Genomic DNA, 18,236 nt, shown 5'->3' on the forward strand with positions numbered 1-18,236 from the left:
GTCTCCCGGAGGTCTCCGATGATGTAATGGTTATGTAATGGCGGACGGCGGGTCCTGACTCTGCCCGTTTGCGCCCGCAGCCGCATCGGACTGGACTGGGCGTGCTCGGTGGCGGACATCCTGCAGGACCTGAACGCCTGCCCGCAGTGGTGCCCGGTCATCGCCGCTTTCACCGACCACTGCATCCGGCAGCTTCCGCGCCAGCTCAAGCGCACCAACCTCTTCACCCTGCTGGTGCTCGTGGGCTTCCCCGAGGTACTCGCCACCCGCCGCTCTCTTTCCTTCTTCTTCTTCTCCTTCTTCTTCTTCTTCTCGCGCAGTGTTGGCCATTTATTTTCATCTGTGGTCTTTTCAAACGATGACCTCCCCAAAAAGCGAAACCGTATCAGCAAACGGTGCTATTTATTTTCTAAGCAGGCTTCCTTATCTGAGGTGGATTACGTTCTGTGTTTATTGATGCCCATTATTCATCCATGCGGATGAATATCTGCTGAAGCAAGGAGGTCACTTCATTCAAGGGTACAATAACAGCGTTTTCATTCAAAGCAGTGACCTTCTGAAACCAAACCCAGTCTCCTAACCGCTGCTTCGCACTTATGTAGTAGAGTCTCCAGTCTCCATTTTGAGTCGCCAGTCAAAACGAATGCCTTTGTGGACCAGAGAGACTGGTAGGCTAGTGGAGAATGCCATTTCTCCTCCCTGTTTGCACATTTCTCACTGTATCCCCTCTTTTCGTCTCTCTCCCTCTCTCTCCCTCCTTCTGTTACTTTCCCCCCTCCAGGTGCTGTGCATGGGCACCCACGCCATCTTCATCGACAACGCCAACGAGCGGCACAGCATGATCCTGCTGAAGCACTTCACCGAGAAGAACCGGGCCGCCGTGGTCGACGTCAAGACCCGCAAGAGAAGGACGGGTGAGTCCCCTGGCGCCACGGCGACGAAGTCACACGCCGCCGTCAAACTGCCGCCGTTTCTTCTTCGTTGGCGTTTACCAAACCCCTGTGTTCTCTGTCCCCCTTCCCCCCCACAGTGAAGGACTACCAGCTGGTGCAGCCTCTGGACCACGCCTCCCCTACCGCCCCGGCGGAGAGCCAGGCGTCGGGCCAGGCGCCGGACCAGCCCCACCTGACGCGCTACCTGCAGAACTTCACCTCCATCAGCAGCCAGCTGCTGCAGAGCGGGCTGGACGGCAGCGCCGCCGACGCCGTGGAGGCCACCTGGGTGCTCTCGCTCGCCCTCAAAGGCCTCTACAACACCCTCAAGGTGACGCCTCGCTCCCCTTAGTGCTCACCCTATGCTTCATACCACGCTACTGTCTTTTTTATGCGTGATATAGATGGTGTTCGGTGTTTAGTGATGGGGCCGTTTAGGGTTTCAGTTGGCCTGTTTTATTGAAGGTCACTTTTGTCGGTTGGGTCAGTTGGCCGTTCACCCTCACATATTAAGGAGTTTGTGTAGCATTGATGTTCCTGCTCCAGAATGTAAAGAAAGATGGCCATAATCCTTTCATTCAAGTCTCCCTTCTCCAGCTCCCAGCTGTCATATTCCGTTCTTCTTTTCAAAGAACATCTTCTCTGAACTCACAGGTACTGAAATGACATTGAAAGAAAGGCAGAGGGGGAATATAAGTGCAAATAAAGGTGCGCTTGGATCTTATCGGCTTGTTTGAGCTGATGGTCTCTGAGCATCTTTGACCCTGGCCCTTTGGATTTGCTGGGTTTGAATAGAGCTTATGCTTCAGTGCTTCAGACCGCACTCTGAGCTCAGTTAACTCTGACTCCTTGGTGATAGCTCGCTGGCCTTGAGAAGGAAGAGCTTTTAGCTACTCTATAACTTCTATTCCCAGTCATATTCAGGGGTCCAGTAGCCATTGGCAGTTTTAAATCACGTTCACTTAAACAGGCACATCTGTTATTCTTGTTTCAGCGTTTTAGGAAAATGCAATTATAGCTGATTTTTGCTATCACTTTCAATTTGGAGTAAAGAACTCTGGGGTGCTGGTGTGGAGATGTGCTTATTGTATTGTATTGTATTGTATGGTGTAGTATTGCGTATTGTATTACATTGTAGTGTATTGTATTGTTTTGTGCTGGTTTCTCAGAAACATGGGGTGGAGGAGGCCCAGACGGCTATTCAGCAGTCCGGCCTGATCCAGCTGCTGGTGAGGAAGTGCAGCAAAGGAACGGGCTTCAGCAAGATGTGGCTCCTCCGAGACCTGGAGATCCTGTCCATCATGCTCTACTCCTCCAAGAAGGAGATCAACTCCATGGCGGAGGAGGTGGACACGGAGCCGGAGGACCGCGAGCAGGAGCAGGAGAAGGAGCAGGACTCGGACCACTCCAGCTGCTGCGCAGACGACCTGGACCCCAACAGGCCCGACCCCCTAGAGGGGCTGGACGAGGAGACCAAGATCTGCTTCCAGGTCAGTCCATCTTGCGTGAATTTCAGTGGAAATGATTTCGGTCTCAGTTATAACCTAAATACAGGACTCCATATCCAGAGCAATATGAGCCATTCCAGATCTTACCAAAAACAGGCTAGTGTATCATCGACTTCCACTCAGGACAACACTGGTTCTACTAAAACCTGGAGCGGCTCAAACTGACACATGTTGGGAATGCCATTTCCATCCCTAAACAAGCTAACTATCCTCACATAGAGCTTATAAATGTAAATAACGAATGTTTTGTGCTCAGACTAGCTCTCATAGTGTTGTGGCGGCTCATAAAGGACACGACAGCGGGCAGTTGTACCTCGAAGGTGGTGTTGTTGTCGTAAGGGTGCTTGGACCCCCTGACCTGCATAATTTCTATGTTAATTCATAGATAAAATCCTTCTAAAAACCGTAGAACATTATGAAGATTTTTCATGATTTGAATTTTTTTTTATTTACTCAACTGACTGCAATGAAACTGACTCCAGTCCTTGTTAATATTACTATGAAGTCTAATAGTGTGCAGAACTTCCTATTACATTGATAAATTGCACACTTAAACTACAGTTTCTTGCTTCGCAGGTACAAGGAAAAGCAATTTGCTCTCAAAATTGCAATTATAAATCTTTAATTCTGAAGAGAGGTGATGAAAAGTTTGGGAAAGTTCTAGCGAAGCCTTTATCCAGCCCACTTCCTCATAAACATCGGATTCTTTATGGACATTAATGTTTAACAGAGCTCTATAAATCTCCACATTTTTTGACGCAGATTACCCATGATGCCCTTAACGCCCCCCTGCACATCCTTCGAGCCATGTACGAGCTGCAGATGAAGAGGACAGACTCTTTCTTCCTGGAGGTTCAGAAGAGGTGAGAGAGCGTATGATGGCGCAAATCCATTCTAACGCTGTACCCACGTGCAGTAGCCTAGCATAGCGTAGCCTAGCTGTGGGAAACTTTTCACCTGCAGCAGGAGGCTCAGCTCCCACCAGTGATTTTCCAACCTCAAAAAGATGTCTGAAGCGCTGCCTTCCCCCCGCCTCGCCCCTCCCGCAGGTTCGACGGGGACGTGATCAAAACGGACGAGACCATCCGCACGCTGGCACAGAAGTGGCAGCCGTCCAAGCGGGCGCGCTCGGGGGAGAGGAGCGCCAAGGCCGTGGACACGGACATGATCGTCATGCCCTGCGTGGTGAGCCTATGAGCCGTTCCCCTTATCCAGGGTCTTTGCATGGTTTCAGGGCCTGTCCGGTGGCTACTTGTATTAATGCAGCGGTTGGTTGCTTCAGGACGCTTCAAAAGCGCCATCGTTTTTTAAAGGGCAATTAACTTTGTGTAGTATGTGATATTTTCTTGGTTTGTGATTTGTACTTGGGTTTTATTCATTTATTTTTATTTTACTGTTGTTCTGAAGCTCCAGTTAGATATGCCTGTTAAATTACAGTTTACTGATTACAGGGAGACTGGCCCTAGCTGCCCTTTCTAAGACTCTGTACCCTGTGGGAGACTAGCCCTAGCTGCCCTTTTCTAAGACTCTGTACCCTGAGAGACTAGCCCTAGCTGCCCTTTATAAGACTCTGTACCCTGTGGGAGACTAGCCCTAGCTGCCCTTTATAAGACTCTGTACCCTGTGGGAGACTAGCCCTAGCTGCCCTTTATAAGACTCTGTACCCTGTGGGAGACTAGCCCTAGCTGCCCTTTATAAGACTCTGTACCCTGAGAGACTAGCCCTAGCTGCCCTTTCTAAGGCTCTGTAGCCTGTGGGAGGCTAGCCCTAGCTGCCCTTTATAAGACTCTGTACCTTGTGAGAGGCTAGCCCTAGCTGCCCTTTATAAGACTCTGTACCCTGTGAGAGGCTAGCCCTAGCTGCCCTTTCTAACCCTGTACCCTGTGAGAGGCTAGCCCTAGCTACCCTTTCTAAGGCTCTGTACCCTGTGAGAGGCTAGCCCTAGCTGCCTTTTCTAAGACTCTGTGTCCTGTGAGAGGCTAGCCCTAGCTGCCCTTTCTAAGGCTCTGTACCCTGTGAGTGGCTAGCCCTAGCTGCCCTTTCTAAGGCTCTGTACCCTGTGAGAGGCTAGCCCTAGCTGCCCTGTCTAAGGCTCTGTACCCTGTGATAGGCTAGCCCTAGCTGCCCTGTCTAAGGCTCTGTACCCTGTGATAGGCTAGCCCTAGCTGCCTTTTCTAAGACTCTGTGTCCTGTGAGAGGCTAGCCCTAGCTGCCCTTTCTAAGGCTCTGTACCCTGTGAGAGGCTAGCCCTAGCTGCTCTGTGTCCTCTGCAGTCCAAGCCGAGCCGCTGTGAGAAGGCCACGGAGGAGACCAACATGGTGACGCAGAAGCTGATCACCAACACGGAGAGCGACCTGCAGCTGAGCTACGCCAAGCAGCGGCGCACCAAGAGCTCGGCCCTGCTGCACAAGGAGCTGGACGCCCGCAGCAACAAGGCGGTGCGCCAGTACCTGTTCAAGGTGAACGAGGCCATCGGCATCCTGTACGCCCGCCACGTGCTGGCCTCCCTGCTGGCCGAGTGGCCCAGCGGCGCCGCCATGAGCGAGGAGGCGCTGGAGCTGAGCGGGGCGTCCCACATGGCCTACATCCTGGACATGCTCATGCAGCTGGAGGAGAAGCACATGTGGGAGAAGGTGGGCCGCCGAACCAGCCCGTCCCGTCCCGGGCCCTAAGCGTCGCTTGGCGTCGCTTGGTGTTTCTTAGCTACGTTTGTCAGGCCTTGGTTTTCCTTTCCTTTCCTTGCTTGCTTGGTGCTTAATATTTCAGAATGCCAAAAGTCATCAGAATAGATCATAAGTCACTTGCTCTGAACTTTTCTGTCCTGATGTGGGGAATTTGGTGTGCAGATTCTGCTGTGCGTGGGTGTTTGTGAGGACCTGAGCTCTGCTGTGTGTGGGTGTTTGTGAGGCCCTGAGCTCTGCTGTGTGTGGGTGTTTGTGAGGCCCTGAGCTCTGCTGTGTGTGGGTGTTTGTGAGGACCTGAGCTCTGCTGTGTGTGGGTGTTTGTGAGGCCCTGAGCTCTGCTGTGTGTGGGTGTTTGTGAGGCCTAAAGCTCTGCTGTGTGTGGGTGTTTGTGAGGCCCTGAGCTCTGCTGTGTGTGGGAGTTTGTGAGGCCTAAAGCTCTGCTGTGTGTGGGTGTTTGTGAGGCCCTGAGCTCTGCTGTGTGTGGGTGTTTGTGAGGCCTAAAGCTCTGCTGTGTGTGGGTGTTTGTGAGGCCCTGAGCTCTGCTGTGTGTGGGTGTTTGTGAGGACTTGAGCTTTGCTGTGTGTGGGTGTTTGTGAGGACCTGAGCTTTGCTGTGTGTGGGTGTTTGTGAGGCCCTGAGCTCTGCTGTGTGTGGGTGTTTGTGAGGACTTGAGCTTTGCTGTGTGTGGGTGTTTGTGAGGACCTGAGCTTTGCTGTGTGTGGGTGTTTGTGAGGACCTGAGCTTTGCTGTGTGTGGGTGTTTGTGAGGACCTGAGCTTTGCTGTGTGTGGGTGTTTGTCAGGCCCTAAGCTGTGCTGTGCTGTGTGTGGGTGTTTGTGAGGCCCTGAGCTCTGCTGTGTGTGGGTGTTTGTGAGGCTCTAAGCTGTGCTGTGCTGTGTGTGGGTGTTTGTGAGGCTCTAAGCTCTGCTGTGCTGTGTGTGGGTGTTTGTGAGGCTCTAAGCTCTGCTGTGTGTGGGTGTTTGTGAGGCTCTAAGCTCTGCTGTGTGTGGGTGTTTGTGAGGCTCTAAGCTCTGCTGTATGTGGGTGTTTGTGAGGCCTAAAGCTGTGCTGTGTGTGGGTGTTTGTGAGACTCTAAGCTCTGCCGTGTGTGGGTGTTTGTGAGGCCCTGAGCTCTGCTGTGTGTGGGTGTTTGTGAGGCCGTAAGCTCTGCTGTGTGTGGGTATTTGTGAGGCTCTAAGCTCTGCTGTGTGTGTGTGTTTGTGAGACTCTAAGCTCTGCTGTGTGTGGGTGTTTGTGAGGCTCTAAGCTCTGCTGTGTGTAGGTGTTTGTGAGGCTCTAAGCTCTTCTGTGCTGTGTGTTTGTGAGGCCCTGAGCTCTGCTGTGTGTGGGTGTGTGTGAGGCATAAAGCTCTGCTGTGTGTGGGTGTTTGTGAGGCTCTAAGCTCTGTTGTGTGTGGGTGTTTGTGAGGCCCTGAGCTCTGCTGTGTGTGGGTGTTTGTGAGGCCCTAAGCTCTGCTGTGTGTGGTTGTTTGAGGCTCTAAGCTCTGCTCTACCCTCGTGTTCAGATCCTGCAGAAGGTGCTGAAGGGCTGCAGCGAGAGCATGCTGGGAAGCCTCTCTCTCACAGCCTGCCAGTTCATGGAGGAGCCCGGCATGGCCGTGCAGGTCAGGGAGTCCAAGCACCCGTACGACAACAACACCACCTTCGAGGTACAACTGCCCGCTGTCGTGTCCTTTATGAGCCGTCACAACACCATGAGAGCTAGTCTTAGCACAGAACATTCGTTATTACATTTATAAACTCTGGTTGAGGACAGTTAGCTTGTTTAGGGATGGAAATGGCATTCGCAGTGCATATCAGTATGAGCCGCTCTAGGTTTTAGTCGAACCTGCAGGGTACTGAGCAGAAGTCGATGATGCACTAACCTGGTTTTCGGTAAGACCTGGAACGGCTCACATTAGCCCCGGATCTGGAGTCCTGCATTTTGTTTCTAACTGTTGACCGAACGCAATGACGACTCTCTCGATCTCTGGTTCAGGACAAAGTGCACATCCCGGGCGCCATATACCTGTCGGTGAAGTTCGACTCGCGCTGCTACACGGAGGAGGGGTGCGACGAGCTCCAGATGGCCAGCAGCGGCGACTTCCTGCAGGACCAGCACAACTTCAGCGGCTCGCCCCAGAAGTGGACCGACTTCGAAATCCCCGGTGAGGTTCTCCTACAGGCCCTCCCCAGACCCCCGCGGTCACGCCGTTTACCGGAAGGGTCACACTGCCCTCGAAACAGTACGGTAACCACAGAGGGACATTTTTTAGTTTCGGAAAACGTTTGAAGCATTTGGATTTGAGATCAAAAGATGAATGAGACGAAAGTACGATTAGCTTTTATTTCATGGTTTTTACATGCGTGTTTTCTTTTTAACCGTTTTACGGGAACCGCTGTTTTTGTGTTGCGTCCTTCCTTTTGGAGGACACTGTGTATCCATTTTTATTTACGCTGGGACTTCCCTCTCCATTGGCTTCATTAAAAATAGAATGACTTCCCTGTGTATTTCCATTTGCATTGATATCTCCAGACGGATTACTGGCGCCTCTGTGTGTATAATATTAGAGAGGATGATGTGCTCTGTGCTGGGTCAGGATCTTTGAGGAGTTTCTCATCAGCCTTAGAATGGAATGTAATCACTCCGGGTGCGTGTGCATCATATCGTGTGACTGGTTTTGTCCTGTTTTTTTACAGGGGACACCCTCCATTACCGGTTCATTTCCGACATGAGCAACACTGAGTGGGGATATAAATTCACCGTGACCGGCGGCCACCGGGGAAGGTTCCAGACAGGTTTGTGGTCCCTGTCCTTTTTGCACTTGTTATCATTTCATTACAGCGACCTTGGTGGAAGTAGCACTGATATAGGGATTCTCCAAATCCCATTCATATTACACTGTCACCGGAGAAATCAGATTGATGTGGGATTTCAGTCCGTCACTGTCCATTCAGTCCATTCACTGTTGCAGCTTAGGTTAGTTCTGCATTCCTTTACTGTCAGAAGCTTTGTTTTGTTCGTCAAACTGGCAGGGCAATTTCTTTGACACTGCACCTAATAATAAACACAGTGCCCGCGTTCCGGGTTCAGTCTATTACGGTCATTAATCTTCATTTGTGATCTGAGCGCGCTCAGTGCGTCCGCTTGGAGCGCTGTGTTGTCGGGTGACCTTTCCCCTGTGGAGGTACACGCCTGATGAGGCTCTGATTGATCGCCCGCACCGTTTTGGGGTAACAGCTGCGGAACCCCGACCTGCCTGGAGCGCTTAGCGTTTTTCACTGAATGCAGTCAAGCTTTAATCTCTTCGCTCGACGCGAGCTAAAAAAAAATAAATTTTAAAAAGCCTGAAACATTAATGAGGTTTCGGGTCGGGCTATTCTCAGCGTTTCCCGCTCGCTTAAGACCGAGCCGCCGCTCGCCCTCGCGCGCTCGGCTCGACCTCGCGGGTTCGACAGGAACGGTCGCCCCAAGAGAGAACTCTAGCTCTCGTCTGTTCTTCTTGCGGTCGCTGTCCGGTGACCGCTCGCGCGTTCTCCTCCCGACAGGCTTCGAGATCCTGAAGCAGATGCTGTCCGACGACCACACCCTGGGCCACCTGCCGCTGTCCGACATCTGGGAGTGGCAGGTGGGCGTGGCCTGCCGCCAGACAGGAAACCAGCGTCTGAAGGCCATCCACTTGCTGCTGCGGATCCTGCAGTGCCCCACCCAATGGTAACGCTCGGGCAAAGAGCTCATTTCAGCTTCCTGTATCGACCGTATAGCACACCTGAATATCATTAGGACTTACAATTCTATCTCTGAGACCTAGTGCCTGCATTTTATATGCAGGATACCTGCAGAAAGCATGGTTTTGCATTACAAAAGTGTATCGTTTTCCATGTCAGGGTCAATTTTCTGATTGCCGAATCGGGATTGTCTGTATAATCGCATTATTGTGAATATCCATGCCAGTCGGGGGTGTTTGGATGAAAGGGTCAGAGTGTTACTGGATGGATGTAATGGATGGTTCTGGAAGGAGGCTGTGCAGAGGGCGGCACTAGCCGCCGCGGCAGGATTTCCACAGGTTTTGCATGGAGCTGGCAGGCGCAGCGTCCCGTGCAGCAGTGGAGGCGGAGGCAGGGACTCTCTTCCTGACGGGGATTTGCATGTTTTCCGTGCCGCCTGACCTTGTCTTTGTCCTCTTCCCCGCCCCCCACCGTTTCCCGAGCAGCGGCTGTGACCTCACCTTGCTCCGCCCCCTGTGGCACCTCTTCAGCACGATGGAGAGCGGCCTGAGCCAGGACCCCACCAGCATCACCGTGCTGCTGCCCCTTCACCGTGCCCTCACTGAGCTCTTCTTCATCGCCGAGACCAAGGCCATCGTGAGTACAGCCTCCCCTGCCTTGCCTCTAACAGCAGGGGTAGTACCGCCCCCTGCCAACCACACCCCCCCCCTTCGCCTTGCACGAATGACAGGGGTTGTCGCCATGTCAGGCGGGTGAAAACTTTTGACATGAATTATGTCTCATTGCCTTCTGGGAAATGTAGTTTTCTGCCTGAGGACTCCAAAAAAGTGAGAGAAATACAGTTTTAGTATCTTTTTCGATGCAAAGCCTTTCCGCTGTACAGCACTCCCCCCCCATAGGCCTCAGAGACTGAGGGGTGACTCACACACCGGTATTGAGCAACACCCACAAAATGGAGCAGTGACTCGCACAACATATTCATTTTGCTGTCATACTGCAGTCCCACCTTCACTGGTGCATGAAAATGAGTCAGGACAAGCTTCACTGGAGGCTCTGCTGATGGAGCTTTGAGTGGAGCCTTTTCTCATCTCCTGCATGAACACTGTGAAAGAGGCTTTAAGGTTTAATTATTATTACTTTGCAGACAGACACTCAACTGCCGCTCTCTCATTTTTTCTTAAATATGAAAATGTGTGTGTGTTTGTGTGTGCGTGCATGGGTGTATGTGTGTATTTGTATGTGTGTTTTAGTGCGTGTGTGAGTGTGTTTGAATGTGTGTGCATTTGTACACGTGTGTTCCTGAATAGGAAGCTTTTCAAACAGCCTCTTTTTTTACAGAAGATTTTAGGAACTGGCCTCTTCAGAACCCAAAGTTCCCTTTTGCAAGTCTAATTTGCCTGGTTCACTCAACTGAAACCCAGTCCCATAATCCCCTCATTTTACTGTTACTACTGATCCAAGAAAATAATGCAGTCCACATCCTTTCAGTGGCCCTGGCTTCATTTCACTGCTACACTCCGTAGCACAAATCCAGGTGCCATTTCTCCTCATCAGGCAAATCCCTGAGAAGTAGAAACGCGTTGAGACCCATCATTCGTTCAGGGGGCGTATTTCACCTCTATAGACACCGTCGGTGGCGTGACCGAACCGGGCAGAAAAGAATCCCGCTTGCCTTGGAGAGGCCGGCGTACGTCCGTGAGCGTTTTCTGAGAGCGAAGGGAAGTGTGCCTGGGCGTAAAAGGCGCTGTCGATAGTCAGCTGACGCGCTACGCGCTACGCGCTCCTCTGGGCCCGCGGGGCTGTCGGCGACGGGGCCTCTTTTTCGCGGGGATCCCGGCCCACCGGTGTACCCCCCCCCGGGTCTCCAGGCATCTGCGAGCGCAGAGCGAGCTGTCGCATTAATAATTCACTGCGCAGGAAGAAGAGCCCGCCCACCCCATCCCTCCGACAAACAGCCTGAGTGCAGGAGCCTTTTAATGAAAGGGGTTTGAGTGAAGTGCTGGCAGTCTGTGTGTGTGTGTGGGTGAGTGTGTGTGTGTGCGTGTGTGCATGTCTGCGTGCGTGTGTGCGCATGTGCGTGAGTGTGCATGTGTGGATGCTTGTGGCTGCGTGTGTAGATGGATGGGTGGGCGGGTCGGTGTGGCTGTTTGTACTGTTTTTGTCTTGTGTACAACTGTACAACTGTGTGTTTGTGTGTCTGCTGTGTATGGGTGTTTGTACAGCTGTGTAAATGTGTGTATTTGTGTGTGGTTAATGAAGTACTTTTTACCAGTTGGCATCTGTAGTCCTTGTGAGCTCTGCTCAATGCGTTTCATAGCAGAAGTGGATGCACAGTTTTTTATTTAGAGTAAGTTGTCTGTAACATGCTCATGGTATTCTTAAACTATCTATTTCAACTTCATGGAGGTGTCCCACCATCAGCTCCAGGTAAAGAGAGTGAGGAGGGGTGTGTACCCTGTCCTGTTGTTTGGGGTAAAGCCCCTCAGTTGTGCACCCTCACGGAAAGTGCGTCAGGCTGCCAGCAGGGGGCAGTGCTGGACCTCTGCAGCGGCGCAGGCCGAGCCGAGCCGCGCCGCACCGAAACGCGAAGGCTCAGTCGGCGCCCAACCCTCCCCCCCCCCCCCCCCCCCCCCGCCCCCACCCACCCAGCGGCATGCTGGGATACGGAGTGCGACCTCTGTGACGCAGTCCGCTCTCGCCCGTCTCCTCGTCCCGCAGAAAGGACGCGTGGTCTCGCGGGTCCTCCGACCGCACGGAGGGCTCGACGCCGCGCTCCTCCCGAGCCGCGTTCCGTTTTTAAACTTGTGAACGAGACGCCGGCGAGCGCTCGGGGTGCAGGAGCGGAGACGCCCGCTAACGGCGCTAAGCGCGCGGCCCCTTTTTTTCTCTTTTTCTTTTTTGCGCGACCCGCGCGCTGAGGCGAGAGTGTCGTCACCAGCCTCGCACCTCGCGCCCGCAGACAGTTTTTTTTCGAGTCCCGACGGCTTTCTGTCATTCCAGATATTTTTAGGCAAGGCCGCCGGAGCGCGTATCTCTCTCGGGCCTGCGTCCGCGTCCGAGTCGGCGGCTGTTTTCAAGGTCCGGGGAAAGATTAAGCGCTCGCGTCATCGTTAACATCGTTAACATTTAGCTGCTCGGAGCAGTGCCCATTTCAGATGTCATCATGCATTCTGAGATGACACCAGAATTTCAAACATTCTGCTGTGAATTATTGTCGAGTACTCATTGCTCCTAAAAACGGTCTGTTTTTTCCTCACGTTGATGAACATTTGATGATAAATTTGGGGTCTGGGTTTAGGGTTAGGGTACGCACATTGTGAAAATGCATAGGCGGCATGTGTGTGTTCAGTTGCCTGACAGGAAATCTGCGGGGTTCGACAGGCAGTCGGCTGCCTTGATACCTCGTCTTGCTGGTGGATGTTTGTTCTTCTCTGCTGCAGGATGTGGTTTACTGTCTTTTGTGTTCTTTTGAAAGCAGCCAATCACATTCGCAAGCATTCTGTGTAACCAGTGATTTGAACACACTGTTAGCGTGGACTGGGTGCTTCAGTTTCATAACCCGTGTCAAAGCTCTTTGATTTTCACCAAGTTTTTACGAAGTTCCCTGAAAACAAAGTGAACGGCTGTGAATGGCTGTGAAAGCAGGGCTGCCCAATCCTGTTCCTGGAGATCTACCGACCTGTAGGTTTTCACTCCCGCCCTAACAAAGCCACACCTCATTCAACAGCTTGAGATCTCGCCGGCCTGCTAATCGGTAGGCTCAGGTGTGCCAAAGTAGGGTTCAGATGAAAGCCTGCGGGATGGTAGGTCCCCAGGAACAGGGTTGATCAGGTCCGGCGTGACAGATCATAGACTAATGTTCGTCACTTACCGCGTGTGATCCAATATGGCCTAAAGGTTTTTTTTTTATAGGAGTTTGAAATAGTTCCCCAGTGAGGCACCCAAGCACAAAAAACAAAGCCCACATCTCTTTTAACCGAGCTGATCACAAATATTTGCTGAATCCTACAGGCACTTTTTTCTCCGAGTTTCATTTTCGCGTAGGAATACCCCGGGTGCCTTTCAGCTGCGCTCGCTGAAGACAGAAGCGGCACTAAATGGCGGCACCGCCCTCCCGGTCCCCGTCTCATGAAAAGGAAGACCCTCGTTCGACTCGCTTCTCCTCGGCGTGCACGGTTCGCGGCGGTGCCCTGAAAGATGGAGGGCGATACCGCTGGCGGAAATGGCGCTCAGATAAGCGCCCTGGCGCGCGCGCTCCCCCCTCTCGCGAGCCGCCCACAGATAAACAGGATGTCGCTCAGATCGATGGTGGAGCACAGGCTGGTTCCTCCGGTGGTCCGACCTGTCGCTGTGCGTGTGAGTTCGCCTGGATACCCACTTGTCATGTATTGAAAATGTAATCTTTTCTTTATTCTGAAGTGCTTCAGAAACGGTTGCTTTATTTTAGGTCTGCGATTCCACCTTAACTGTTCTGTGAGTGCTGCTGGGCCCCTAGAAATAATCTGCAGATCGATAAATAATGCAGATGAGCGGATGAAATATTTTTTTAAATGAGCTTGAGGGTCACTTTTAAAGAACGTTTACTGCAGAGTGAGTGAGAAGTGTGACAGAGCAAAGCTTGTCCCCATCTTATTTGAATATGAAAGTAACTGGTATGTACGCCCCTCTTTTGAGTTTGTTTAGTTTTTTTTATTCATTTTTACTGTATTGCACTGATATACCACTGACTCGCAAACTGTAGAAATACTGTTTTTCATTCTTATTTTTGGTGTACGTCCCATATTCCAAGCGTCTGATGTGTCGTTTTTTGTTTTTCATAGGGCTTGAAAGCGAATGCAATTAACATTTAGGACAAAAAGAAGAGTGAAGCTTTCCTCAAACTTTATAATAAGAGACCTCGAAACTTCCGGCAGGGCTTCAGTGCATTATTCATGTGTGCTCTTAAATAACAGCTCTCCATTTCCTGCCTCATACCTGCGTGATCTCTTCGGAGGCAGCATTCAGGACAAGCCTGCCTTTGGGGGGCTCGGAACAGAGCCGGCACATTCAAAGCACCGATCTGAGATCCTCCTGATCAAACAAAGCGCGTACGCCGTGTTCCAAACCCATCCTTTTTTTTTCTCCTCCCACGCAGGAGCAAGGCGTCCTCCAGGAGTACCTGCAAGCCCTGACGACCCACGAGCAGCTCCTGGTCCACACGGCCCAGGTACGAGGCTCCGGCCTCCCCCCCCCCCCCCCCCTCCGTTCGCACACACACAACAGCGGAAGCTTCCGGAACGGTCTGACCGCCTACCTTCCAGTTCACTCTACCCTGCCTACCCGAGGTCCGGTCTCAGGGCGCTCGCTCTCTAAACAGATGCGCTAAAAACAACACAAAACGTGTCATTTCTTAACACAAAACGTGTGGTTAAGAACTACAGGTTTTGTGTTACTTTCGACCGAGCGCACGTTAAAAAGTCTCCCTTTTTGGCGCGCAAGTTGTATATGTGTAACAGAAAAGCAGTAACTTTGACGCAGAATGTGTTGAGGGTAACAGAAAAGCAGTAACTTTGACGCAGAACGTGTTGAGGGTAACAGAAAAGCAGTAGCTTTGACGCAGAACGTGTTGAGGGTAACAGAAAAGCAGTAACTTTGACGCAGAACGCGTTGAGGGTAACAGAAAGGCAGTAACTTTGACGCAGAACGTGTTGAGGGTAACAGAAAAGCAGTAGCTTTGACGCAGAACGTGTTGAGGGTAACAGAAAAGCAGTAACTTTGACACAGAATGTGTTGAGGGTAACAGAAAAGCAGTAACTTTGACGCAGAACGTGTTGAGGGCAACAGAAAAGCAGTAACTTTGATGCAGAACGCGTTGAGGGTAACAGAAAAGCAGTAACTTTGACGCAGAACGTGTTGAGGGTAACAGAAAAGCAGTAACTTTGACGCAGAACGTGTTGAGGGTAACAGAAAAGCAGTAACTTTGACGCAGAACATGTTGAGGGTAACAAAAGCAGTAACTTTGACGCAGAATGTGTTGAGGGTAACAGAAAAGCAGTAACTTTGACGCAGAACGTGTTGAGGGTAACAGAAAAGCAGTAACTTTGACGCAGAACGCGTTGAGGGTAACAGGAAAGCGGTGACACGCGAGGCGTGTCGGATATTAACACGTCCCTCTCCGAGCCAGCACGCGTTAATGCGCGCGGTCGCCGGGGGGGTGACGGCAGCGGGGGAGACGGCGGTGCCTCTCGCGCTCCCGTACGGCGGCTGAGAAAGCAGGCGGCCGGCACGGGCGGACGCGCGTCTCCTCCGCCTCCGCCTTATTAGGTCCGCCCCGTCGTCCCCGACGCCCGGTTTTGCCGAACGATTAATCACCGGCTTCGGTCGCTTAGGAAACCCGCTTAGGAAACGTTCGGTCGGTCGCTCCGCGCGTGATTCATTTCCTCGTTCATTTCCTTCCCTCTCCTTTTTTTTTGCACGTTAAAGCCCCTAATGGAATTAATGTCACCGAGATGCAGGGGCTTGTGCTGTCGGAGCAGGAAGCGGGGGGGGGGGGGGAGGTCGCAGTTATCCTCAGTGTGATCCTTCTTTTCACGAGGAGTAGTGCACACTTCTGTTCCAGCACTGGTTTTTCCACCAGACATTGTAAACCTGGAAAGGGCTTCATTTTGAATATGAAGAACCTGCAAGTGCCTTTGTGCAGTCCTTACGTGGATATGCATGACAACAGTAATCCAAATTACTATGAATTTAATAAGATTTTTGTTTGTCAATGACGGGCCTTTCGACTTTCGATAAGGATACAGTGGGGATGTAGAGCGGCCTCAGATCTTTGGTGTAGGGCCCCTGTGCAGGAAACAGAGAAGCCAGCGACAAAAAAAGAAAACTGCAGATAAAATGCATACCATTTCTTGTTGTTTTTGTAAGCTTATTTTAAACCTTGGGCTTGTTTGAGATAAGCCAAAATTCAGTTCAAAGTTTCTCGTGATATAGCCCATCCCTCCTGTGCTGGTGGATCACATGATGATCAGATGCCTCACCCAGATACCCCCTAGCTATGTTCTGGCTTTAATATGAAAGCTGCAAGTACATGCAGGACTCGTATAGCTGTTTGCATTTCACGAGTTCCGGCTTTTAATGTGTTTGCTGTCCCATATAGCTGCGCGATTAGCATTTAACCGCTTGCACGTTAGCCAGAGTTGACATTGATCCAAGTCAGCACAGTCAAGCGAAGGGAAGACCGGCGTATGTGAAAGTCGAAGCCGGGAGGACCTTTCGCGGAAAAACATTTGCGTTAATTGCCGTGACGGATTGCTCTGAAACGCCAACCATTTGCATAATGTGTCTGACTACTTTTTTTTAAAAATTGTTTTTTGTCCCCCAGGCCCTGAAGAACATCGCCGCCATTAGCCTGGCCATCAATTACCCGAATAAATCGACCAAGCTGTTGAACGTGCCGCCTCACTGCGGCGAGCTTGGGAGCGCCCTCTTGGACTAGGGTCTGGTTTTTTTTTTTTTGAAGAGGACGGGCGCTACGCGAAATACCTCTCGAATGTCTTCCAGACGAAGCGGCCTGTTTTAAGGACTTAATGACTGCTCTGTTTCTGAAAGGGGGGGCGCCCGGATGAGTTCCAGCCACGCCCGCGTCGCACAAACCAGGTCACCCCTGTGGATGCCCAACGGCCTGCCTCGCACACAGTTCTCCGCCATAGACGTTGCCTCGGATACTTCAGAACGCAGTTCCATCAAAGCGTCCGCGTTTCTGCCAGAAAGATGAATCTGTATTTTATTTTTCAATTTTTTACGTTTGGAGCGCGAGCTCTCTAGAGTTACTGCTGTCCCGTGTTTAAGAGCAGACAGCGTGCCAAACTGCCGAACGTTAGGAAGTTTTCCCTTTTCTGTACCCCGTTTCAAAAAAAAAAAAAAAAAGCCGCGGGTTGGACAATCGATCATCGTAAAAGCAGGTCACCTTGTCCCTTTCTTCCTCTAAGCGAACAGGTAGGGGGACCTAAAAATACTGCGCTGCGCTGAGGGGGCCTCATTATTCAAAACCTTGAGTGTTCTGGCCTTTTCCCGAGGCCTCGTTGGAGCCTCTAGAGAACAAGCATTTTCGCATGTGCACAACAAAACTTCCCCCCCCCCCCCCATCTGCGTGTAGTCCTCACTGAGAGTCCTGAAGCCCCCCCCCCCCCCCCCCCCCCCACCCCCATACGGTTTCACCGAAACACCGTGAGCACAGTGACGCAGGCGTGCGAGGGACGGAATCGCTCGAGGGTTCAGCGTAAGCTTCCCTGCCTTAAGCTAAGAACTAGCGCCCGAGATGCTTTTCCTCTCAGCCTGGGCGAGGGTTTCCTCTCGTTAGCCTCCCGCGCGCACGTAGCCCCCCACGGAGCCGACGTTCCGCCGTCCGCCCGCGACGCGTCTCTCGCGCGCGCACGGCCTCGACAGGAAGACGGGCGTCTGTCAGCGGGGCCCGGTCGCGCACGCTGCCTTCTGATTGGATCTCTTCAGCATCGGACCCGCAGCGTGCGAGGCCACGAGAATGCGTCCCCGGTTGACACGGCTGTCTCGCTCCCCCCCAGCCCCCCACCACAGCTGACGCTGGCTCGGTCTCCCTTAACGGGACCGGGCGCGGTCTGGCTCTGGTCATATCACGGGCCAGACCTCCACACGGTTCAGGAAAGACGCTGCTGTATTAATCGCGGTCAGGCTGTAAGGGCTTCTTTCAGGAATCTTTCCTTTAGATGGGTCTGTGCTCATCACCATCGACGGCAGAGCCAACATGAACAGGTGCAGAAGGGAAAGTGCGGCAGTGGAGTATTTGCTTTGGTTTGATGGATCTCTCTTTATCTTGACAGTGGCTGATGGAGTATACCGAAGAATTTACTGTGTATGCAGAACAGAAATGAAACGAGCTGTATGGAAAGTGTGTTGCTGTATTGTGCAATTTTAAAATATTGCCCTTCTGGGATGCCATTGACTTGCAGGGATAAAATATTAGTATAGTCTAGTTGCTTAATGTAAAATTTATTTAATTCTGATCGGGATAACCATGCATGTTTTCAGTATATACATATATATATATTTATATATATGAATATTGTTAGATTATTTTACTTTCACAGATTTGAATTTGATTTGACTTTGTTTTTCTTTTTGGGTAGCCTGTCCTGATCCAAGAATCTGCCTACTTTTAAAGTGGCTTTATTCAAACACTTCTGATGACTAGGGTGTGGTTCTACAACGGTGACATGAATTACACAACGTTTAGTTTTTGTGGCATGGGGATGAAATTATGATGAAAGCCAAAGAAATAATATTTACTATCAACATATTCAACTCGATAGGTTCCAGACGTTTTCATTATAGACACTTTATTGGTCATCCTAGATGAATTTATTTTATCTTT

The 18,236-nt window shown here is 51.4% G+C and overlaps 1 protein-coding gene across 2 annotated transcripts in view; it reads left to right on the top strand.

Moving 5' to 3' along the window:
- zzef1 (zinc finger, ZZ-type with EF hand domain 1) overlaps nucleotides 1-16,756 on the top strand; it is a 45,010-nt gene extending 28,254 nt beyond the window's left edge. For both annotated transcript variants that reach the window (XM_035434434.1, XM_035434435.1), the window contains exons 41-54: nucleotides 81-255; nucleotides 782-914; nucleotides 1,031-1,263; nucleotides 2,102-2,422; nucleotides 3,203-3,303; nucleotides 3,490-3,625; nucleotides 4,714-5,073; nucleotides 6,649-6,792; nucleotides 7,122-7,290; nucleotides 7,823-7,921; nucleotides 8,672-8,837; nucleotides 9,337-9,487; nucleotides 13,986-14,057; nucleotides 16,212-16,756. In XM_035434434.1, the coding sequence (XP_035290325.1) occupies nucleotides 81-255; nucleotides 782-914; nucleotides 1,031-1,263; nucleotides 2,102-2,422; nucleotides 3,203-3,303; nucleotides 3,490-3,625; nucleotides 4,714-5,073; nucleotides 6,649-6,792; nucleotides 7,122-7,290; nucleotides 7,823-7,921; nucleotides 8,672-8,837; nucleotides 9,337-9,487; nucleotides 13,986-14,057; nucleotides 16,212-16,325 (2,374 nt within the window). In that variant the 3' untranslated portion in view covers nucleotides 16,326-16,756. The remainder of the gene's footprint in view (nucleotides 1-80; nucleotides 256-781; nucleotides 915-1,030; nucleotides 1,264-2,101; nucleotides 2,423-3,202; nucleotides 3,304-3,489; nucleotides 3,626-4,713; nucleotides 5,074-6,648; nucleotides 6,793-7,121; nucleotides 7,291-7,822; nucleotides 7,922-8,671; nucleotides 8,838-9,336; nucleotides 9,488-13,985; nucleotides 14,058-16,211) is intronic.
- Nucleotides 16,757-18,236: the final 1,480 nt, after the last annotated feature.

The sequence above is a fragment of the Anguilla anguilla genome, chromosome 9 (genome assembly GCF_013347855.1).
Source record: "Anguilla anguilla isolate fAngAng1 chromosome 9, fAngAng1.pri, whole genome shotgun sequence".
NCBI classification, from domain to species: Eukaryota; Metazoa; Chordata; class Actinopteri; order Anguilliformes; family Anguillidae; genus Anguilla; species Anguilla anguilla.